This window comes from Fundulus heteroclitus, chromosome 20 (assembly GCF_011125445.2).
Source record: "Fundulus heteroclitus isolate FHET01 chromosome 20, MU-UCD_Fhet_4.1, whole genome shotgun sequence".
Classification (NCBI taxonomy): Eukaryota; Metazoa; Chordata; class Actinopteri; order Cyprinodontiformes; family Fundulidae; genus Fundulus; species Fundulus heteroclitus.
In genome coordinates this window covers 5626028-5649304 of record NC_046380.1, presented here as the reverse complement: position 1 = coordinate 5649304, position 23277 = coordinate 5626028, and the positions used below count along the sequence as shown (strand labels likewise).

General features: G+C 38.8%; 1 protein-coding gene across 1 annotated transcript in view; it reads right to left on the bottom strand.

Moving 5' to 3' along the window:
- chd6 (chromodomain helicase DNA binding protein 6) overlaps positions 1-23277 on the bottom strand; it is a 104862-nt gene that overhangs the window by 4232 nt on the left and 77353 nt on the right. Inside the window, exons 36-43 of the mRNA XM_036152011.1 lie at positions 22049-22303; positions 21679-21931; positions 18967-20340; positions 17782-17933; positions 15968-16231; positions 8119-8757; positions 7111-7350; positions 671-811 (exon numbers count right to left, since the gene is read on the bottom strand). Of these exons, the coding sequence (XP_036007904.1) occupies positions 671-811; positions 7111-7350; positions 8119-8757; positions 15968-16231; positions 17782-17933; positions 18967-20340; positions 21679-21931; positions 22049-22303 (3318 nt within the window). The remainder of the gene's footprint in view (positions 1-670; positions 812-7110; positions 7351-8118; positions 8758-15967; positions 16232-17781; positions 17934-18966; positions 20341-21678; positions 21932-22048; positions 22304-23277) is intronic.

The following is a 23277-nucleotide window of genomic DNA, read 5'->3' as shown; positions in this document are numbered from 1 at the left end:
ATATATATATATATATATATATATATATATGTATATATATATATATATATATATATATATATATATATATATATATATATATATATATATATGGGCTGTGCAAAAAAAAATCGATACAAAGATTAATATCAATACTCTGGCTGTCGATATACCTCCCAACCCCTAGGGGGCGTTATTACAGCGCAGCGCAACCATTACTCTTCACAGCGAGGAAGAGCAAGTGAGACGAATTTGCAGAAATGCATTGAACCAAATGCACTTTATGTTCCTGTTAATATATCAGTGTTCAATAAATTAAACATAAATATAATATTTGGCTGGTTTTGTTGAGCATTAATTTGACAGTAATAAATATCGACATTGGCTGAGCTATGTACCGAGAATCGTATCGGTTCATCCTAGATGATCCCCAGCCCTAATATACTGTATATGAACACATATTTACAAAAAAAAAAAAAAAAGTATTTCCCTTCGCGTTTATTGAAATTTTAAATGTCGTCATTGAGAGCAAAGTGGAACTGAAGTCAAACTCCCCGTTTTGTGTGACAAACTTTGCCGATGAAGCCGATTCTGACAGCATAAAACATCTCAGGTTTAAACCGTTTAAATGTTTAGTGTCGTCTGCTTTGCGTTTTTTTCAGGCCGTCTGTCGTGTGTCTGTGTTTAGTACCCGGCGTCCGGTGCCCCGGTGAACAACAGGGACCCTCTCCTCCCCCGTCAGAGTGTTGATGTCCAGCTTGGTGGGATCTTTGCAGCGATGCCTCCTCTGCTTGGGACGCTCCACAAAGCCGTGGAGGAGACTCGCTCCAGACTGAACAGCACAAAACACAAGGGAGAAGAAAATAAGAATTTCTACAGGTTCCACTATGATCTGAGTCCGTTTACATTTCAAAAAAATGAGCTGGATGTGAGAGTCCCAACAAGACTGCATCATTATATCAGTGTTAACGTCCGCTCTGGTGGGATTTCTCTGCTGGTCCACTGGGCTTAGACTAACAACGTCTGCAACGACTAAAACAGGCAATACTGGACTATTTATCAACTGGAAAATTAAGGGTTCATGCATGAACATCAGATCTGTCTTGAAATTACACACACTGAAGAAAGCACTTTACTAAAAATAACTTTTACACGGCAGTTCTGACTTTCATAGTCTTCCTTGAAAAAGAAACGGAGCTTCAACACACACACTGCAAAAACAGACTAAACTAAACTAAAAATAAGTTAAAATTTTCTTGAAATTAGTGTATTTGTACTTTATTTTGGTAGGCAGATAAGATAATCTGCCAATTGAATAATATTTTTGCACTTAAAATAGGAAGAACTCATCTCCATCAACTTATTTCAAGTGCAGTATATCTAATTATCTTATTTTAGGGGTAAAATTACTCTTTCCATTGGCAGATAATCTTATTTGCCTGGTCAAATCAAGGGCAAATACACTCATTTCAAGAAAATTTTACTTATTTTTAGTACCGTTTTTGCAGTGCAACTCCCAGGGAGTAATGCACTGCAAAAAGGGAACTAAAAGTAGGTAAAATCCTCTTGAAATGAGTGTATTTTTCATTGATTTGAGCTGGTAAATCAGACTATTTGCCAATGGAACAAGATTTTTACACTTAAAATGAGAACAATTCATCTCCATCATCTTATTGTAGGTGCAGGATGTCTGATAATCTTATTTTAGAGGTAGGAATTCTTATTCCATTGGCAAATAGTCTTATTTAGCTGCTCAAATCAAAGACAAATAGACATATTTTAAGAAAATTTTACTTATTTTTAGTTCCCTTTTTGCAGTGTGTGTGACATTAAAACACAAGCTAACCATTAACTAGCAGACCCCACAGAGCTTTTCATGCCTTCAAGATAAAGCGAGACGGGATGGTTTGGACTGAGAACTTGCAGCTCGGCCTCACATGTAGATGCTGACCCAATTCTTCTGCTTCAGAACGCTAAAATAGCTGCTAGCCCGCAGAGAACCTGCACAGCATCCTGCGGTGACTCTTAAATTCAGCAAATGGATTAAAAAGATGCCAACTAACTTTTTAAATTAAACACTCACTATAGTAGGATGTTAGGGTTCAATCTTTTACAATGTAGTGTTTTTATTGTGCTTTAAAGCTAATATAACAAAGCATTGCAGTATCTGCAAATGCCCATTCCTAAATGACTCAGATTGATAACATGAACAAAAAAAAAACAACAACTGACCTATATGGAGTGAATTTTGTTCCAGAGAAATCTGAAGAAACAGCAAAGTTACTCTCAAAGTTTTAAAAGTTACATTTCTGGATTGTATTTTTTTTAAATTTGCATACAAAACGTGTTCTTTGCTTGCAACAATAAGGGAATAAAATTGATCCCATGAATGTGCGAAAAGTGAAGAGAATGTGATCTGAATGCAATGCAATTCGTAAACCTCAATCTGAAAAATGATCTTTGAAAAAAATGTATTTTTATTTTTAAAATAAATATAAGATCTGTGAAAATACCAAAATTACTCTCAAAACCTTTTTTGATTAGGAAGTTTCAAAAGTTTAATTTCTGGATTGCATTTTTTTTTTATTTTGCATACAAAACGTGTTTTTTGCTTGCAACAATAATGGAATAAAATGAATCCCATAAATGTGCGAGAAGTGAAGAGAATGTGATCTGTAAAATGCAATGCAAAGCGTAAAACCTCAATCTGAAAAACAGAAATTTAAAATTTGAAATACATTTTTTTTAATTTTTAAAATATATATAAGATCTTAGAAAACACCAAATTACTCAAACTTTTTTAATAAATACATTTTGCTAATTACCTGGATTCGATTTTTTTTTTTGCTATTTTGCTAATTACCTGGATTAGATTTTTTTTTTGCTATTTTCTTTACCTGGAAAAGAAATAATGGAATAATGGAACAAAATTAATCCCACAAATGTGCACGTCAAGAGCGAGAAGTGAAAAGAATGTGATCTATAAAAAAATTGAAAACATGAAATCTGGAAAAAAGTTGATAAAATAAAATAAAAAATAATTCAAATGTGTTTTTGTTTTATGTTAAATCTGAGAAAACCGCAAAGTTACTCTCAAAACCTATTTTTGGTTAAAAAGTTTTGCAAAGTTTAATTTCTGGATAGCATTTTTTTTATTTATTTTGCGTTTACAAAACGTGTTCTTTGCTTGAAACAATAATGGAACAAAATGAATCCCATAAATGTGCGAGAAGTGAAAAGAATGTGATCTGTAAATTCAATGCAATTCATAAAACCTCAATCTGAAAAATGGAAATTTAAAAAAAAATTTGGAGGAATTTTTAAAATGTATACAAGATCTGAGAAAACACCAAAATTACTCAAACTTTTTTGGTAAATAAGTTTTGCAAATTTTCTGGATTGCATTTTTTTTTCAATTTTGTTTTTTTTACAAAACATGTTCTTTAACTGCAACAATAATGGAACAAAATGAATCCCATGAACATGCACGTCAAGACCGAGAATTGAAGAGAATGTGATCTGTAAAAAAGTTGAAAAAAAATATGTATTTGAAAAATTTTGTTTTATGTAAAATCTGAGAAAACAGCAAAGTTACTCTAAAAACCTCGTTTTGGTTAAGAAGTTTTGCAAAGTTTAAATTCTGGATTACTTTTTTTTTTTTTTTTATTTCTATTTATAGAACATGTTTTCTTTGCTTGCAACAATAATGGAACAAAATTCCCTCCATAGCTCTACATTTTCTCTCCCCTGCAATTAATCATCCTTCTCAAAAACAAACATGACGACTTGCTTTCTATTCATAACCTGGTATATAAATACAACCATGGCCTCAATAACATCCTAGATACCCTGGCACCATTAACCCCCCCCCCCCCCCCGACTGTTTCCTTCCCTCACTCTGCCCCCCTAGTACACACAGCAAATACACAAAATTAAACTTCGCTTTGATCGCCTGTGGAGGAAAGCGGGACACACAATTCACAAGATGTACTGCAACAATCCACATAAAATTAAGCCATAAATCCATTCAGTCTCCTGAAGGAATCACTCATCTGGTTGAGATCCAGAACCCCTTAAAAAAACAGCAATAATTACAGCACTCCTCAAAAAACCTGCTTCTAATCCAGATGAGCTAAATAACTCTAGAGCCATTTCAAATTCTCCTCTTTTGTCAAAAATCCTGGAAAAAGTGGTAGCTTTACGCGTTAAGATAAGATTTTATTGTCCAGTGGTTTACCACACAGTGTCAAGATGCCAAAGGCAAATTTTCAGTCAGCCAGCACATAAGACAGACACTAAATACAATCAATTAAACAATCACAATACAAAGAATAGATAGAGTTCACTTAAAGATACTCTGGTTCAGAGCATTCACTGCAGATGGCGCTAACAATTTTCATACCCCGCTTTTCTAGCTAAAGGAACTCTGAACCTCCTTTTTTTCTTGAAACGAATGTATTATTCCTTGATTAGTCCTTGATTTCAGCAGGTAAATAAGATTATCTGCCAACTGAAAGAGTCATTTTAACCCTAAAATAAGATAATTAGATATACTGCACTTGAAATAAGTTGATGGAGATGAGTTCTTCCTAGTTTAAGTGCAAAAAGCTTATTCCATTGGCAGATTATCTTATTTACCTACTCAAAAATTTCTTGAAATTTGTGTATTAGTTCTTTAACTTATTTTAGTTCTGTTTTTGCAGTGTTGGTTTTACTCCAGGTTCAGGTCATATTGTCTATTTGGTCATATCCACTGTGTGTCCTGGGCTCTCTCCTTTTCATCAGCTAAATTCTCCCTATATTCTCAGAAAGCATAGCATCCAACTCCACCATTATGCAGATGACATCCAACTCTATCCAGCTCACCGCCATACTGCTGTCCTCCACTCAATGCAAAAATGGATCTAAAAATAAGTAAAATGTTCTCAAATTTAGTGTATTTATCCTTGATTTGAGTAGGTAAAATGGATAATCTGCCAATGGAATGAGTATTTTGACCCCTAAAATAAGATAATTAGACATCCTGCACTTGAAATAAGATGATGGAGATGAATTGTTCCTATTTTAAGTGCAAAAATCTTATTCTATTGGCAAATAGTCTTATTTACCTGCTCAAATCAAGGACAAATACACTCATTTTAAGAACATTTTACTTATTTCTAGTTATTTTTTTGCAGTGCTCTTTTCAGGATATTTCTACAAAAACAAAACAGTTTCTTCCTGTTGAAACCAAATTCCCAACCCGGCAGCTTTTCTTTAACCGTCAATAACTCCTTTATCCTTCCTTCCAGGAGTGTTGTACTCAAGACTCTCTTCTTCACTTTGGTGATTTATTTTTTCTTTGATTTCAGAGAATAGAAGAACCGTTGTCGGATTGGCAGGAAACATCTTTATTAACGCTGCCACTATTTGGCCTTTTTAGCAGTTCAGGTCTTCAAATAAAAAGTGAACGGTGCCCTTTCTGTACTTGGGTGACCATAAACCATGGCAGGAATCACCTGGAAATCCAGCAAGTCTTAGATGCTGTAATAATGTTTGCCAAAATATAATGATCTAAAAACGACTGCAGTTTTAGTCAAAGGAAATTTTGAGAGACTAATGAGGATCCACCCAACTAAAAACAAAATTTTTGTCACTCCTTAAAGCAGGGGTGTCAAACATACGGCCCGCCGGGCCGGTTCCGGCATGCCGAAAAATTTAGTCCTGCCCGGTAACTAAATGCATTATCATTATTGAAAATTTTTTTTAATTTTTTTTCCAGTGTTCTGTCTGGCAATGTGGCAATAAGAATTGTTGTCTTAATGCCAAAAAAAATCATCAGATTTGACTTTCACAAGTGGAGCATTACTGCTTTTGCCATAGTGCTCCGCTTGATTTATAAATGTGAATAGTTTTATTATGATTCATGCGGGGAATATCTCAAATGATATGGACACTACAATGGAAAAGTAGGAGAGGAAAGGAAGAACAAGAAGAAAAAAAGAAAAGGTGAAAGAAAGAGGAGATAAAAGGTAGAGAATGATAAAACAATTATTGAAAAAAAACATGTACTTAATTTAATTGAATATCTGCAGTTCCTGTATTGTCCACGAGGGGCGCTGTGTTTTAATCAGCAGGTGGTAGCACTGAGCTTCAGATGTGGAAAATTGATTTTAAATTATTTCTTAATTTTTATCAGTTTGATGTATTTTGTCATGCAGAACAGTGTTTTTAAGTTCCAAAAAATGTGAATAAATGTTTTTCAACATTGTATAATCACTGTGATCAGTTCTTATCCATAATACACAAGTAAATGTTTAACTGAGTAAAAGTATTGTTGAAATTGCACATACTTTTTTTTAAAACGCTGAGGTTATTCATAATATATTGTGTAAAAGTGAAATTAATTTAATATAAAAATCAACAAGTCCACTTTTATTAGTTCTATTTAATCTTGCAATGAGTTAACTCGTGTGGCCCTCTTGAGATCAGATTAAGCTGAATGCGGCCCCTCAACCAAAATGAGTTTGACACCCCTGCATTAAAGTAGGGCTGGACGATAAATCGATTTAATCGATTAATTCGAATTTACAATTCTTTAAGATTTCATTTTTGGAAAATCTGGATTTTATTTTGCCAATACACTCATTGGGTTTCCATGAAGAGAACAGCATGTGATGCTGAATATATGTTTAGGCAAATATATTGTCAAAATATTGTTAAGTGGAAACTTTTTTTTACCATAATACGAGGTACTTCATTTACTTATTTACTTTTTTTTTAACTTAGTTTGAAGTTCACAAGGGCAGTGAAGCCTGTTCTTAGCTCAATGTGTAATACCACTAGCAGCAAATGTTTTGTTATATTTTCATTGTTTATAATGGCACGGCTGCCATCTTGTTTTACAGCTTGTTTTTAGTTGCACTTTGAATTCAGGTCAACTCGCTGATGAAATGTTTGACATAAAAAGCAAGGTTTTAAAATAATTTCTTTAATTTCTTTTTATGAAACAAAAAAAGAGGGAAAAAAAAAATCGATTAATCGGATTTGGTATGATAAAATCGAAAATTTATTTTTTAATCCATATCGCCCAGCCCAGCCTTAAAGCCTACGATAAGTAAAACTTGAACAAAAAAAAAAACAGAGACGTACGTGAGCGAAGGCAGGCAGGTCCATGCTGTAGCCGGGATTCTGCCTCAGCCACTCGATCAGGCCTTTGCTGGCCGCCTCTCTGTCGATGGCCACGATCTCCGGCTGCGGGGGGGTCTGGGCGGGCGTCGGGGTGGAGGAGGAGGAGGGCGTGGGCGGACCCGCGGGCCGCTCCGACGGAGACGGGGACGGCGAGGAGGTGGAGGAGGACACAGAGGACTGGCTGATGGCCTCGACGCGAGCCTGCAGACGGACACACAGACCCGGGAGGGGTTTAAACGCCGCGGAGGGTAACGACTCCCCCGCTAAGATCCGATTCTTTTGCCCTGTTTCCTCTCAGGAAGCCCCGAGTGAAGCTTCGCTCTCATGCTAAAATTGTTCTACCTTTACTGACGCTGAGCCCCGCCTCACTGCAAAAAGAGAACTAAAAATAAGTTACATTTTCTTGAAAAGAACATATTTGCCCTTGATTTGAGCAGGTAAATAAGACTATCTGCCAATGGAATGAGTATTTCTACCCCTAAAATAAGATAATTAGATATATACTGCACTTGAAATAAGATAATAGAGATGAATTGTTCCATTTTTAAGTGCAAAAATCTTATTCCATTGGCAAATAGTCCTATTTACACTGCAAAAACTGATGTAAAAAGAAGTAAAAATGTCTTGAAATTAGTACATTTGTCCTTAAATTGAGCAGGTAAATAGGTTTATCTGCCAATGGAATGAGTATCTTTACACCTAAAATAAGATAATTAGATAAACTACACTTGAGATAAGATGATGGAGATGAGTCACTCCTATTTTAAGCACAAAAATCTTATTCTATTGGCAGATCATTTAAACTTGCTGCTCAAATCAAGGACTAATACACTCTTTTCAAGAAAACTTTACTTATTTCTAGTCATATTTTTGCAGTGTACCTGCTAAAAATCAAGGAAAAAAATGCTTAAATTTCAAGAAAAACGTTCTTATTTTCAGCTCTATTCTTGCAGCGCTCCCTCCACCCACCTGTGTCTCAGGCAGGTGCAGTCCTCGGCTCTTGGCGAACTCGGAGTACAGAGCCTCCACGTTTCTCCTCCTCCCTCTTCTCCTCCTCAGGGAGTCATCTCCCCTCAGACTCCCATTGACTATCTGCCCTGTGACGGGGTGGATGAGTCCCGCCTGCAGTATGCCGGACATGTCGATCCCCACGGAGCCGGGCAGCGGCGCCGTGATGGGAGGCAGCGGCGGCAGCTTGTGGCCGCCTCCAGCTCCGGCGTTGTGGGGGCCGCCTCCCGGCGCCTCGCTCGTCCCCGCGCCGCTCGTGGTGCTAATTTCGCCGGCGGGCTTAGTTAGATCTATCGCCGCCTCCTGCCAACCGTTCATGGCGGCGCCCGAGCGGTGGGAGGCGGGCGCCACCACCGGCACCTTCTCCTCGCTGGCGGCGGCGGCGGCGGCGGGGGCGCTGGTGTGGCTCGGCGACGCGGACTTCCCAGCTAAAATCTTAGCGGCTACCGCGGCGGCGGCGGCTTCGTAGTCGAAGGACCTGCGGCCTCCTGCTCGTTTGAGCTCGGGGAGGAAGGGAGGAGCCACGAGCCTCTCCTGCAAGAGAGGCAAGGAGGTGAGGCGCCAAGCTCCGCGCCCACATGCCCCGCCCCGCGGCACGTACTGTCAGGGTGGACAGGGTGGGTGAGACAAGAATGGGAGAGAGATGACGGCTTTGGTTAAACACACATATGGACCGAGACACAACACACAGGGGCTGCTGTGGATTCAGACCTGGGTGAGATTTTCAAGGTTTTATCCGTTTCTGGAAGGTTTGGAAGCTGCATCGGGCGCTCTGCTCGGACAATTACACTGCAAAAAGGGAACTAAAAGTAGGTAAAATTCTCTTTAAATTGGTGTATTTGTCCGTGATTTGAGCAGGTAAATAAGACTATTTGTCAGTGGGATTAGTAGTTCTACCCCTAAAATAAGATAATTAGATATTCTGCACCTGAAAAATGATGATGGAGATGTATTGTTCCTACAAAAAGTGCAAAAAAAAAAAAAAAGTGCAAAAATCTTATTCCATTGGCAAATAATCTTATTTACCTGCTCAAATCAAGAAAAAAAAATGCACTCATTTCAAGAAAAATTTACTTAATCTTAGTTCCCTTTTTGCAGTGTATCCCAATAAACCTCTCAGAGAACACACGTTCATTTCATCTACAATTAAGTACAAGTGCATTTCAGATAACTTTAAACTGTCCGAGATAATAATACATAAATTTTGCCCAATCCGTGCCAAATAAACCCATTGGGGGTAGTATATTATGTTTCAGTCATTTTAAATAAATCATAAATAAATAATATATATAAATAATAAATCATGAGCCCCGCAGCTCTGCTCGGACAATTACACTGCAAAAAGGGAACTAAAAGTAAGTAAGATTTTCTAGAAATGTGTCTATTTTTGATTGATTTGAGCAGGTAAATAAGACTATTTGCCAGTGGGATTAGTAATTCTACCCCTAAAATAAGATAATTAGATTTTCTGCACCTGAAAAATTATGATGGAGATGTATTGTTCCTACAAAAAGTGCAAAAATCTTATTCCATTGGCAAATAATCTTATTTACCTGCTCAAATCAAGAAAAAAATGCACTCATTTCAAGAAAAATTTACTTAATCTTAGTTCCCTTTTAGCAGTGTATCCCAATAAACCTCACAGAGAACACACGTTCATTTCATCTACAATTAAGTACAAGTGCATTTCAGATAACTTTAAATTGTCCGAGATCATAATACATAAATTTTGCCCAGTTGGTGCCAAATAAACCCATTAGGGATATTATATTATGTTTCAGTCATTGTAAATAAATCATAAATAAATAATATACATAAATAATAAATCATGAGCCCCGCAGCTCTGCTCGGACAATTACACTGCAAAAAGGGAACTAAAAGTAGGTAAAATTTTCTAGAAATTAGTCTATTTTTCATTGTTTTGAGCAGGTAAATAAGACTATTTGCCAGTGGGATTAGTAATTCTACCCCTAAAATAAGATAATTAGATATTCTGCACCTGAAAAATTATGATGGAGATGTATTGTTCCTACTTTAAGTGCAAAAATCTTATTCCATTGGCAAATAATCTTATTTACCTGCTCAAATCAAGAAAAAAATGCACTCATTTCAAGAAAAATGTACTTAATCTTAGTTCCCTTTTTGCAGTGTATCCCAATAAACCTCACTGAGAACACACTTTTATTTCATCTATAATTAAGTACAAGTGCATTTCAGATAACTTTAAATTGTCCGAGATCATAATACATAAATTTTGCCCAATCGGTGCCAAATAAACCCATTGGGGGTATTATATTATGTTTCAGTCATTTTAAATAAATCATAAATAAATAATATATATAAATAATAAATCATGAGCCCCGCAGCTCTGCTCGGACAATTACACTGCAAAAAGGGAACTAAAAGTAAGTAAGATTTTCTAGAAATGTGTCTATTTTTCATTGATTAGAGCAGGTAAATAAGACTATTTGCCAGTGGGATTAGTAATTCTACCCCTAAAATAAGATAATTAGATATTCTGCACCTGAAAAATTATGATGGAGATGTATTGTTCCTACTTTAAGTGCAAAAATCTCATTCCATTGGCAAATAATCTTATTTACCTGCTCAAATCAAGAAAAAAAATGCACTAATTTCAAGAAAAATTTACTTAATCTTAGTTCCCTTTTTGCAGTGTATCCCAATAAACCTCACAGAGAACACACGTTCATTTCATCTACAATTAAGTACAAGTGCATTTCAGATAACTTTAAACTGTCCGAGATCATAATACATACATTTTGCCCAATCGGTGCCAAATAAACCCATTAGGGATATTATATTTTGTTTCAGTCATTTTAAATAAATCATAAATAAATAATATATATAAATAATAAATCATGAGCCCCGCAGCTCTGCTCGGACAATTACACTGCAAAAAGGGAACTAAAAGTAGGTAAAATTTTCTAGAAATGTGTCTATTATTCATTGTTTTGAGCAGGTAAATAAGACTATTTGCCAGTGGGATTAGTAGTTCTACCCCTAAAATAAGATAATTAAATATTCTGCACCTGAAAAATTATGATGGAGATGTATTGTTCCTACTTTAGGTGCAAAAATCTTATTCCATTGGCAAATAATCTTATTTACCTGCTCAAATCAAGAAAAAAATGCACTCATTTCAAGAAAAACTTACTTAATCTTAGTTCCCTTTTTGCAGTGTATCCCAATAAACCTCACTGAGAACACACTTTTATTTCATCTACAATTAAGTACAAGTGCATTTCAGATAACTTTAAATTGTCCGAGATCATAATACATACATTTTGCCCAATCGGTGTCAAATAAACCCATTGGGGATATTATATTTTGTTTCAGTCATTTTAAATAAATCATAAATAAATAATATATATAAATAATAAATCATGAGCCCCGCAGCTCTGCTCGGACAATTACACTCCAAAAAGGGAACTAAAAGTAGGTAAAATTTTCTAGAAATGTGTCTATTTTTCATTGTTTTGAGCAGGTAAATAAGACTATTTGCCAGTGGGATTAGTAATTCTACCCCTAAAATAAGATAATTAGATATTCTGCACCTGAAAAATTATGACGGAGATGTATTGTTCCTACTTTAAGTGCAAAAATCTCATTCCATTGGCAAATAATCTTATTTACCTGCTCAAATCAAGAAAAAAAATGCACTAATTTCAAGAAAAATTTACTTAATCTTAGTTCCCTTTTTGCAGTGTATCCCAATAAACCTCACAGAGAACACACGTTTATTTCATCTACAATTAAGTACAAGTGCATTTCAGATAACTTTAAATTGTCCGAGATCATAATACATAAATTTTACCCAATCGGTGCCAAATAAACCCATTGGGAGTATTATATTATGTTTCAGTCATTTTAAATAAATCATAAATAAATAATATATATAAATAATAAATCATGAGCCCCGCAGCTCTGCTCGGACAATTACACTGCAAAAAGGGAACTAAAAGTAGGTAAAATTTTCTAGAAATGTGTCTATTTTTCATTGTTTTGAGCAGGTAAATAAGACTATTTGCCAGTGGGATTAGTAGTTCTACCCCTAAAATAAGATAATTAGATATTCTGCACCTGAAAATGATGATGGAGATGTATTTTTCCTACTTTAAGTGCAAAAATCTTATTCCATTGGCAAATAATCTTATTTACCTGCTCAAATCAAGAAAAAAAAATTCACTCATTTCAAGAAAAAATTACTTAATCTTAGTTCCCTTTTTGCAGTGTATCCCAATAATCCTCACAGAGAACGTTTATTTCATCTACAATTAAGTACTAGTGCATTTCAGATAATTTTATCATAATAAGTTTTGCCCAATTGGTGCCAAATAAACCCATTAGGGATATTATATTATGTTTCAGTCCTTTTAAATAAATCATAATCTAACTGACGTCAAGACAACTATAATCCAGATTTATCCAAATTGGAATAAAACTGGTTTAAAGTTCAGTTTGAGGCCATTTTAATCCAGTTTAAACCAATTAATTTATTTTTTATATACAACTGAATCCAATTGGGACTCTCTAACGTTTAGACCCGATGTTTTTAAGAGCATTAATCATTATTTTGTTTCTTCTTTCTTAGAAAAGATAAAGATTTGGATGGTAGATTTCAGAAATTCTTCCAAAACAACCATTTAGTAACTGAAAGCCTAAAGAAAAAAAAGACTTACTTTGGTCTAACTTTGGTCTAACTGGGCTCAATTGACGCTCTAACGATATAAAGTGGAGAAGATGATTATCTACCCAAGACTAATGTCCACATATATTTATATAAAAGCAGCACACGATACAAAATAAGCAACAATGCAACAGTGTTGACAAGAGGTGCCCAGTGCTGCAGGAGGCCTCTGAAATAACCACAGCAACTTAATCCCAGAAAATAACTGATTTATGCTTAATTCACTTAAAGTGCAAAAGTATTCATACATCGTAAGGTTTTCCACATTTTGTCACGTTCCAACAGCAAACTTCAATGTTTTTTACTGAGGTTTTTATGTGTTGGAGAAACTGGTTAACGATTCAATTCCAAACTGTAAAGTTTAATAAAAATTCTGCATGTTTTATTATCAATTTTTTTTACATATAAAACTGTTACACTGCAAAAACGGATCTAAAAATAAGTCAAATGTTCTTAAAATTTGTGTTTTTGTCCTTGATCTGAGCAGGTAAATAAGATTATCTGCCAATGGGATGAGTATGTTGACCCCTAAAATAAGATAATTAGACACCCTGCACTTCAAATAAGATGGAGATGAATTGTTTAAGTGCAAAAATCTTATTCCATAGGCAGATCATCTTATTTTCCCGCTCAGATTAAGGACAGATACCCTCATTTGAGGAAAATATTACTTATTTTTAGTTGTGCTTTTGCAGTGTAAAAGTGTGAGAATTAATCATTTATAGAAGCACCTTTCAATACAGTTACAGCAGGAAGTATTTTGGTCTATGCCTGAGCCCGGACTTTGACTAGGCCATTCTAATTCGTGACTATGTTTGGACCTAAACAATCCCATCGCGGCTCGGGTTGCATGCTCATGATGGTTCGACTCCAGTTTTAGGTCGTCTGCCCCTGACAGGTCTTCTTCTGGGATGGTCCTGGATTTAGTCTTCCTTCTAACCTGCTTCCCTGTCTCTGGTGAGGAAAGGCCTTCCCCCAGCATGATGCTGCTCCCGCCATGTTTCACAGCTAGTATGGTTTCTTTGGTGTTATCTGGCATAAGTTGAATTTTGGTCTCATTTGACCCAAGGTCTGCAGCATTTATGCTCTGTGTGGCTTTTCCTCTCTAGTAGCACTTTTCTCCGAGACTCTAGAGGGCAGCATTGCGCTCCTATGCTAGGCGTACTACACCCAAATACATGTAAAAGTAGAAAACACAGTTGTTTCCAACATTTAAACCTCTAACCTTCTTCCAAGAGTAATGCCGATTTCTGTCTAGTAATTATTAATTTGTTGATCACAGTGATCTTTATGGGCCAAATCGAAGGCGTCTATATTTATTAACCTTTGTCAGAAGGAGAGCTTGTCTGCGTAAACGTTTTTCCAGGTGCATGGAAAGGATACTTTTGACGTAAGGTTGCCTTGTGCTTGACACACGTACGATGCACGCAGAAATGAGACGTGCAGAAACAACGTCTGCAGCATTTATGCTCCGTGCGGCTTTTCCTCTGAAGTAGCAGTTTTCTCCTAGACTCTAGAGGGCAGCATTGTGCTTCTATGCTAGGTGCACTACAGGTAGAAGTAGAAAACAGTTGTTTCCAACGTTAAATCCTCTTTGTTCCAAGAGCAATTGCAATTTTTCTCCAGGAAATGCTAAAATTTGATGATCACTGATCTTTTTAGGTCAAATCTTAAAGATGTCTTTATTTACGAACTACGAAGCTCGTCCGCCATGTTTTTCCACGCGGACTGTTCGCATTGCTAAAAGTTTTCCCAGGTGCGTGGAGCAGAAACTTTTGACCGTGAGGAGGGGCGTGAAAGCCAAAAATACGTAATATAGCATCGTGGATGCATAAACCAGGTTTAAAGCGTCTCACGTGGCTGAGGCAAACTGCAAACATGACGTGCAGCTCCTCCAAAGTAACCACAAGCCTCTTTGCTACTTCTTTGTTGATTCTCTCCTCGCCGTGCTTTTCTGATTAAGTAAACCTTCTAACAGTGTATTCTATTTAATACACTGTGCAATAATCCTGAAAGAAGTGACTTCTGCTGCTACCACACCGTAAAATATGTCAATACACACGCGTATAACCCACAGTGAATGTACAGAAGACGTCCTCTGCCTTATTTCTTTTTGTATTTTTTCTTTTTTGCTTTCTCTTACCTACTCCTTTTGATCCATGGTATAACGAGGAAACACTCTGCATATATTTGATGCACCTCGTCCTACTTGACTCCTCTTTCCTATGACTACTGATTACTGAGCCGATGTAATCTGAAACTGATGTGAATTTCTCCAATGTGAGATCAATAAAGCCTATCTTATCTTATCTTATCTTAACAGCCCGTTTCTGGCTAGGTTTGCTGCTATAGTGGGTAAAATGCTAATTAATATCAAACGATTTTTATTAGTAGAAACAACATTCTTTTACCTTCACATTGGAACTGTGCACCGCTTTGTGTTCATCTATCAAAAAAAATGCTAATAAAAAAAAACACATTGAAGTTTGCAGTTTTAACGAGACAATAAAAACTTGTCAATACTTTTGCGAACGTCGCACTGCAAAAACAGAACTAAAAATAAGTAAAGTTTTCCTAAAATTAGTGTATCTGTCCTTGATTTGAGCAGGTAAATCAGATGATCTACCAATAGAATAAGATTTGTGCACTTAAAATAGGAACAATTCATCTCCATCATCTTATTTCAAGTGGAGGATGTCTAATTATCTTAATATAGGGGTAAAAATACTCATTCCATTGGCAAATGATCATATTTACCTGCTCAGATCAAGGACAAAAACACTATGTTTAAGAACATTTTGCTTATTTTTAGATCCGTTGTTGCAGTGTGGATAGGAAGTCACAACATTTAGCTGCACTAGTTGCGGTAACTTTGTTAGTTTTTAAAAGGTAAAAAGAGGAAAACTTGGATTTAGAGCCATTCTTCCTGGACATCACAGCAGATGACAATGAGCACTTCTAGGGACAGAAAAAACAGAACTGGACACAACTTGTGTGAACCATGACATGAAAAACAGATAAATGTAGACAGGTGGATAGACGTGTAAAAAAAAATAAAGGGGAAGATTAAATTAGTTCAGTGGTTCATACAGAAGCTCTCACCTTGGGTAGTCTTGTGAGGGGCGGCGGCACCGGGAACCCCAGTCCATGACCGCCCTGCTGCACCCGAGCCTGGCTTGGGACGGTGCCAGAGGCTGTTGTGGGGAGGAAAGCGGCTCGGTGATGGTGGTGCTGCGCTAAGCTGTTAGCCAGACACGAGTTAGCCGCCAGGGACCCGGGCGAGTCGTACTGCTCGCTCGACGAAGGCCATTTCCCCTTCAGGATGGCGTGGCAGATGCTGTCCAGGCGGTTGATAATAACTCTGTCCTAAGGGGGCAGATCCACAAGCACGGGTTCAAACTGAGACAAATACCGCTTCTGTGCATAGATAAAACTAGAAACGAGGGACGTCCGTCTTCAAATGCCATACACTGCAAAAAGGGAACTAAAAAGGGAACTAAAATCTACTTGAAATTACTGTATTTGTCCTCGATTTGAGCAGGTAAATAATACTACTTGCCAATGAAATAAGGTTTTTGTACTAAAATAGGAACAATTTGTTTTATTTCAGGTGCAGGATGTCTAATTATCTTATTTTAGGGGTAAAAATACTCATTCCATTGGCCAACAGTCTTATTTACCTGCTCACATCAAGGAGAAATACAGTAATTTCAAACAATGATTTATAAAAACTTCCTTTAATTCCCTTTTTGCAGTGTAGAAGCAGAACATACACTGCAAAAACAGAACTAAAAATAAGTAAAATTTTCTTGAAACAATTTGTTTTATTTCAGGTGCAGGATGTCTAATTAAGTTATTTTAGGGGTAAAAAATACTAATTCCATTGGCAAATAGTCTTATTTACCTTGTTAAAATCAAGGAGAAATACAGTAATTTCAAGAAGATTTTACTTACTTTTAGTTCCCCTTTTTGCAGTGTAGAAGCAGAACACACACTGCAAAAACAGAGCTAAAAATAAGTAAAATTTTCTTGAAATTACTGTATTTGTCCTCGATTTGACCAGGTAAATAAAACTACTTGCCAATGAAATAAGGTTTTTGTACTAAAATAGGAACAATTTGTTTTATTTCAGGTGCAGGGTGTCTAATTATCTTATTTTAGGGGTAAAAAAATACTCATTCCATTGGCAAATAGTCTTATTTACCTGCTCACATCAAGGAGAAATACAGTAATTTCAAACAATGATTTATAAAAACTTCCTTTTAGTTCCCTTTTTGCAGTGTAGAAGCAGAATACACACTGCAAAAACAGAGCTAAAAATAAGTAAAAATTTTCTTGAAATTACTGTATTTGTCCTCGATTTTAGCAGGTAAATAATACTACTTGCCAATTAAATAAGGTTTTTGTACAAAAATAGGAACAATTTGTTGTATTTCAGGTGCAGGGTGTCTAATTATCTTATTTTAGGGGTAAAAATACTCATTCCATTGGCAAACAGTCTTATTTACCTGCTCAAATCAAGGAGAAATAAGGTAATTTCAAGAAGATTTTACTTACTTTTAGTTCCCCTTTTTGCAGTGTAGAAGCAGAACACACACTGCAAAAACAGAACTAAAAATAAGTAAATTTTTCTGTATTTCTCCTTGTTTTGAGCAGGTAAATAAGGTTATCTGCCAACGGAAAGAGTAATTTTACCCCTAGAATAAGATAATTAGATATAATGCACTTGAAATAAGTTGATGGAGATGAGTTCTTCCCATTTTGAGTGCAAAAATCTTATCCCATTGGTAGATTATCTTTCTTACCTGCTCAAATAAAGTAAAAACACACTCATTTCAAGAAAAGTTAAACTTATTTTAGTTCTGTTTTTGCAGTGCAAGCACAGCTTTGGTGTTAGAAAAGCTTCTTTTTTTTACCTTTGGCCACTCAGAGAAGGAGTAAAGAGCTTTTTCCTGCAGCAGCTGAGCGATGGTCGGCTCCCTGCTGTCGTGGAGCCCGTCGGGAATCTCACACATGGAGGCAGGAGCTGCAAACCTTGGACTGCCGGGATATCCGTCCACCACAGGCACTGGGGGGGGGGGGGGGAGGACAGCAGAGATGCATCAAAGCCAACCGTAGACGCCTCTGCACTACAAAAAGGGACCTAAAAGCAGAGTGCGAAATACGGGGGGGTCCGGGGGGGCTCGACCCCCCCGATTAACCCATGAGACCCCTAACCCTAACCCTAACCCATGAGACCCCCTCAAAGCCTCAAAAGCAAAATTTAAAGGGGGTCTTAAATTGTGTCAAAAAAATTAAAAATGAAATATTTTTTGTCACTAATGGTCACTAAAAAATTTTTAAGCTCAACATGTCCAGTATTTAAAATTCAAAACATTTATTCACAAATATCAGAATTAGAATCAGACATACTTTAATGATCCCAGGGGGAAATATGTTCTTTTTTATGCCAAGTGGAGCCAGCCAATCCTATTTGTGGATGCAAATTAGGCATGTGCGCGCCAAACAGAAGAATAACGTAACGTTGACAACAATTAATACTAAAAATGTTTAAATTTTAGTATTAGGAACTGATCTTATCTGTTGTGCCTGTGCACTTTATCTGTTTCACTGTTGGTGAAAGTCCTCTCGAGTCCTTGTATGTCTGGTGAATGTGAAGAATTGACATTAAAGCTAACTTTGACTTTGACATTGTAATGTTATAGGCCTACTGCATATTGAGAAAATTTACATCGTTATTGCGCAACAATCGGGAGATGGGGACCCCCCCAAATATTGACAGGTATTTCGCACACTGCCTAAAAGTAAGTCAAATTTTCTTGAAATTAACGTATTTTTCCATGATTTAAGCAGGTAAATAAGACCATTTGCCATTGGAATAAGATTTTTGCACTTACAATGTGAATATTTCATCTCTATCATCTTATTTCAAGGGCAGGATATCTAATTATCTTATTGTAGGGGTCAAAACACTAACTCCATTGGCAAATAGTCTTATTTACATGCTTAAATCAAGGAAAAATACATTAATTTCAAGAAAATTTGACTTACTTTTGCTTCCCTTTTTGCAGTGTGTGTACCTGGGAAGTAAAGGTTGGTACCTGGGGTGCTGGGCCTCTCCTCCTTCACCTGGCCTTTCAGCAGACCAGCCGCCGAGGAGGAGTCCACCGTCCCCTCGGTCTGCTCCAGCTTCGGCGTCAGGACCGTGCTGTCCGCCTCCAGCGTCTCCCGCTTCATCTCAGCCTTAACTGTAAACTCCTCGGGCTTCACCTCGGGTTTGATCCCGGAGCTGTTCGGATACGCCGTGAACTCCAGCGCCTCGGGCTTCGGCTCGGGCTTGACGGCCGACCCGTCCGGAAAGCCGGCCAACCGTAGGCCCTCCGCTTTAACCTCGGTCTTAAACGCCCCGCCGCCCGGATAGACGGCGAACCGGAGGTCGGCCGGTTTGACTTCGGCTTTGACTTTGCCGCCGTCCGGGTACGCGATGAACTGGAGGGTCTCGGGCTTGACGGCGAAGTTCTCGGACTTCACGGCGACGCTGAGGTCTTCGGGTTTCACGTCGAGCAGCGGCGCCCTCAGGGGACACTCCAGCTGCTCCGCTTTGGTCTCCGAGCCTTCGGACTTTATGGGGAAGGAGAGAAAATGCGAATGTTTGATTTCGCCGCCGGTCACCTCCACCTTCACCGGCACCACGAGCTGCAGCGGCTTCTTGTCCTCGCCGGCTGCTCGGACGGAGAATCTGAGACCCGCCGACTTTGTGTCGATGTCATTCACGCTTAACGTCAAATTGCTTTTCATTTCGTCTTGATCGAGGAGGTCGACTTTGTTGTCTTGATCCAGAGGGAAAGCTTCGTTCTGGTTCTGATCCACCGACGCGTTGGACGGGGCGCCGTCAGGCTCTCTGCTGCTTCCTAAGGCAGAACCGGAGGGACTGCAGGGTTCTGCCAGTTCGGACTCTCCCAGCTCCATGGCTGCAGCTTTAGCCTCCTGGTTCCCCGCCTTCCCCGCCGCTTCATCGCCGCCCGGCGACGCACAATCCAGCTGGCCTTCAGAGATCTCATTAACCTGATCTGCAGGCTCCCCGCCGTGCGCGGCCAAACCACCTCCGGACGTGTGCGAGTTTTCCTTCACGTCCAAAAACTCGCCCGCCTCGTTACGAATAAACGCTTCGGCGTCAAGAGAGCTATCCATTGACCGCTCCTCCTCGGTCTGATACAGAATCAAGCCGTCGACCTCTTCGGGAGGATCCTCGATGGACTCGGGACACACCAGGCTGCCCTCCTCTTCCAGCTTTCCCAGGTAAGGCTGCACCTCTTGGGATAAATCTTCATCGTCATTCGAGCGCTCAAAGTTCTCCTGGAGGCCCAGGGATACGCGTTTTAAGACCTCCTTCCTCTTGTCCCGTCCCGGTGGCGGTTCTCCATCTCCCACCGGGGGCTCGTCAGGATTCAGGACACCAGCGCCACATTTTGCACCTTTGAGCAGAAACCATGAAAAACGCGATTATTAGAGGCATGCCCCTGCGTGCCGATACCTGGATTTGTTCAAGTCGAAGCTATTGAGAAGCTAAAAGTCCGAACTCTCTACAAAACGCCTCAGCAGTGGCCCAAAAAAAATTAATTACTGTATTTTTCACACTAAGTCGTTCCGGAATAGAAGTCGCACCAGTCAAAAAATTTGTCATAAAGAGGGTCTCTAAAAGTAGAATGGGAGGCAGATCCTTCAGCTATCAGGCTCCTCTCCTGTGGAACCAACTCCCAGTTTTGGTCCGTGAGGCAGACACCCCGTCTACTTTTAAGACTAATCTTAAAACTTTCCTTTCTAACAAAGCTTCTAGTCAGAGTGGCTCATGTTACTCTGAGCTACCTCTATAGTTATGCTGCTATAGGCTTAGGCTGCTGGAGGACATCAGGGTCTATTTCTCTCACTCTGCTGAGTTCTCCTACTGCTCTCCACTTTGCATTGCTTGTCTTCATTTCAGCTTTTAACTTTTTGTTCTCTGTCATTTTTCTCTTCATAGAAGGTACACCTGGTCTGGCGTTCTGTTAGCTGTGACATCATCAGGGGAGGCAGATCATCCTCTATTACCATCTATCATAGAAAGTACTCCTGGGTCAATGTGAGCTTCTGAGCTTTCTGTGTCTCTGCTCTGTCTTCTCTAAGCCCAGTGGGTGGAGGCAGATGAGCGTTCACACTGAGCCTGGTTCTGGTTCTGCTGGAGGTTCTCCTCCCTGTTAAAGGGGAGTTTTCCTCTCCACTGTCGCTTCATGCATGCTCAGTATGAGGGATTGCTGCAAAGCCATCAGCAATGCAGACGACTGTCCACTGTGGCTCTATGCTGGTAAACCAACTTATTAAATTATAAAGCTACATCCACAAGCGGCTGAATAACGTAGAACATACCTGGGAGGATGAATGGAGTAAATTAGCATAACAAGCTAGCAGCTCCAACCAGAAAGGTTTTATCCAGCACGTTTTCATCTTAACCGCCCGTTAACGCTGAAAGTTGTCAAACTTACGTTTAAATTAGACCGTTAGCGTAACGGTGCTACGTGCTAAGCTAACAGTACGACACGGATGTTTCAGAGCAACATAGAGCTCATGTTCATCAGTGAAGTTGTAAACCCGCCCGGTCAACAGAGCTGTAAGCTAGCGCTAGCTGCTATTAGCTACACAGACGGCCCAGTAATGGGTTCTGTTACGGTCTGTTTCCTTTGAGTTGCAGGGTCAGCCAAACTATGAAAAAGAAATGTGACATAGTCTGAAAAACACGGTAAATAATTAACGAGGTTGACATTTCCGCCTCAACAAACCTTCGTTCCGGTCATTTCCTTCTGGTTGCCTCGATTTCTCAGCTTCCTCTTTGTCTTCGAACTCAAACCCAGCACTTCCCTCCTGGTCGTCCCCCTCGTCCCCCGGATGGACGCCGGCGTGCCCGAGTCCGTCCCGAGGCCCGTGGCTGGTGATTTCAGACAACGACAGGGGTGGAGGCGGGACGTAGGGAAGGGGTGGACTTGCTGACAGGTCAGTTTGATCCGGACTGGCCTCCTCGTTCACTCCGATGTCCTGAATAATTGAACGTACGTGGAATTACTATAGCTTTAAGCTAATCAGCCGTTTTCTGATCACGTTAATAATAAGTGGAAAAATAGGAGCCGGATGACCCGTGATGGTAAAACGCACCTTAAAGAGCATGTAGCTGGAGGAAAGCGGCTCGACTGAATCCCCCGTGGAGGGATGAGACGGAGGGGATGAAGGAGGGAGGCCTAAACACTCCTCCAGAGTCCCACCTTCCTCTCCTCCTCTGTCTCCTCCCTGGGCCTCCTCATCCTCCTCCTCCAGGAAGCCCGGCTCCAGGCCAGAGGGACCCAGGATGGGATCGGACTCGTTGAACATGTGCTCGGCCGGACTGGTGTGATCGGTGCTGTCCCAGGGCGCCTGCAGGAAATTTATTTGATTTATTTATTTATGGGCACGTGAAGAAAAAACAGCAAATAGAGCTTTAGAGCCAAGAGCAGCAAACAACCCACCTGTCAGAACAGGTGAAAATGTGATAAGAGGGAGACGACCTTTCTTTACAAACATGTTTTCTAAAGTCAAACCAGGTTTCTGCTGACAAGTTTAAACCAAATCTATATAAACTAGGGATGCAAGTTATCAATTAATGAGTTAATCTATCGTTAATTGAACTAACGTTTAATTGATAAGCAGCCATTTTCTTAAAAACACTTTTTTTTACTTGCCTCCATAACATTTTATTATTTTTTTTTACCATAGGCTGAATTTTAAAAGCGACACCTGATTAAATTTTAACAGTTTATTGTGCCACACTGTATTAAACACTGACTGAATAAACACAAATCTTTGGTTTTCTCAAACATGATTAAACTTGGACCCATTTATAAAACATAAAACACAAACTTAATGGGTTACCGGACAGAAACAAGTTGAAGGGAATAAAATGTCTGGAAAACTAATAATACCCTCCGCTTTTCTGTCACGTTGGTGAGTTTTGGTTGAGAAACTGACTCTGCTCCGCCAGGCAGCCTGGATGAATGGGAGCCATTTAGCTGCCAACTTACGGCGCTGATTGATCGTTTATATTTAAGAACAGAACCACATAAAGAGCTTTTTGCACCCTCATTAAACATTGCAAAAGTAATCCTCTGTTGGATGACAGCTGTACTGCAACCAGGGTCTAAAATTAACACTCGCCAGACGCCAAATATGAGTAAATTTTCCATTTGGCGAGTAAATTTCAGAGAGCTAGCTGCCACATAGCGAGTAAATGTTTGCACCAAATGAATCGTAATTTTTTAATCACACTTGCAAATGACGAGACAACTGTAGTCATGCTAACAACTAGCGTTTAGCTCAGGCTAATTACGTAGCAGGTCTTTAGCAGGGGTCAG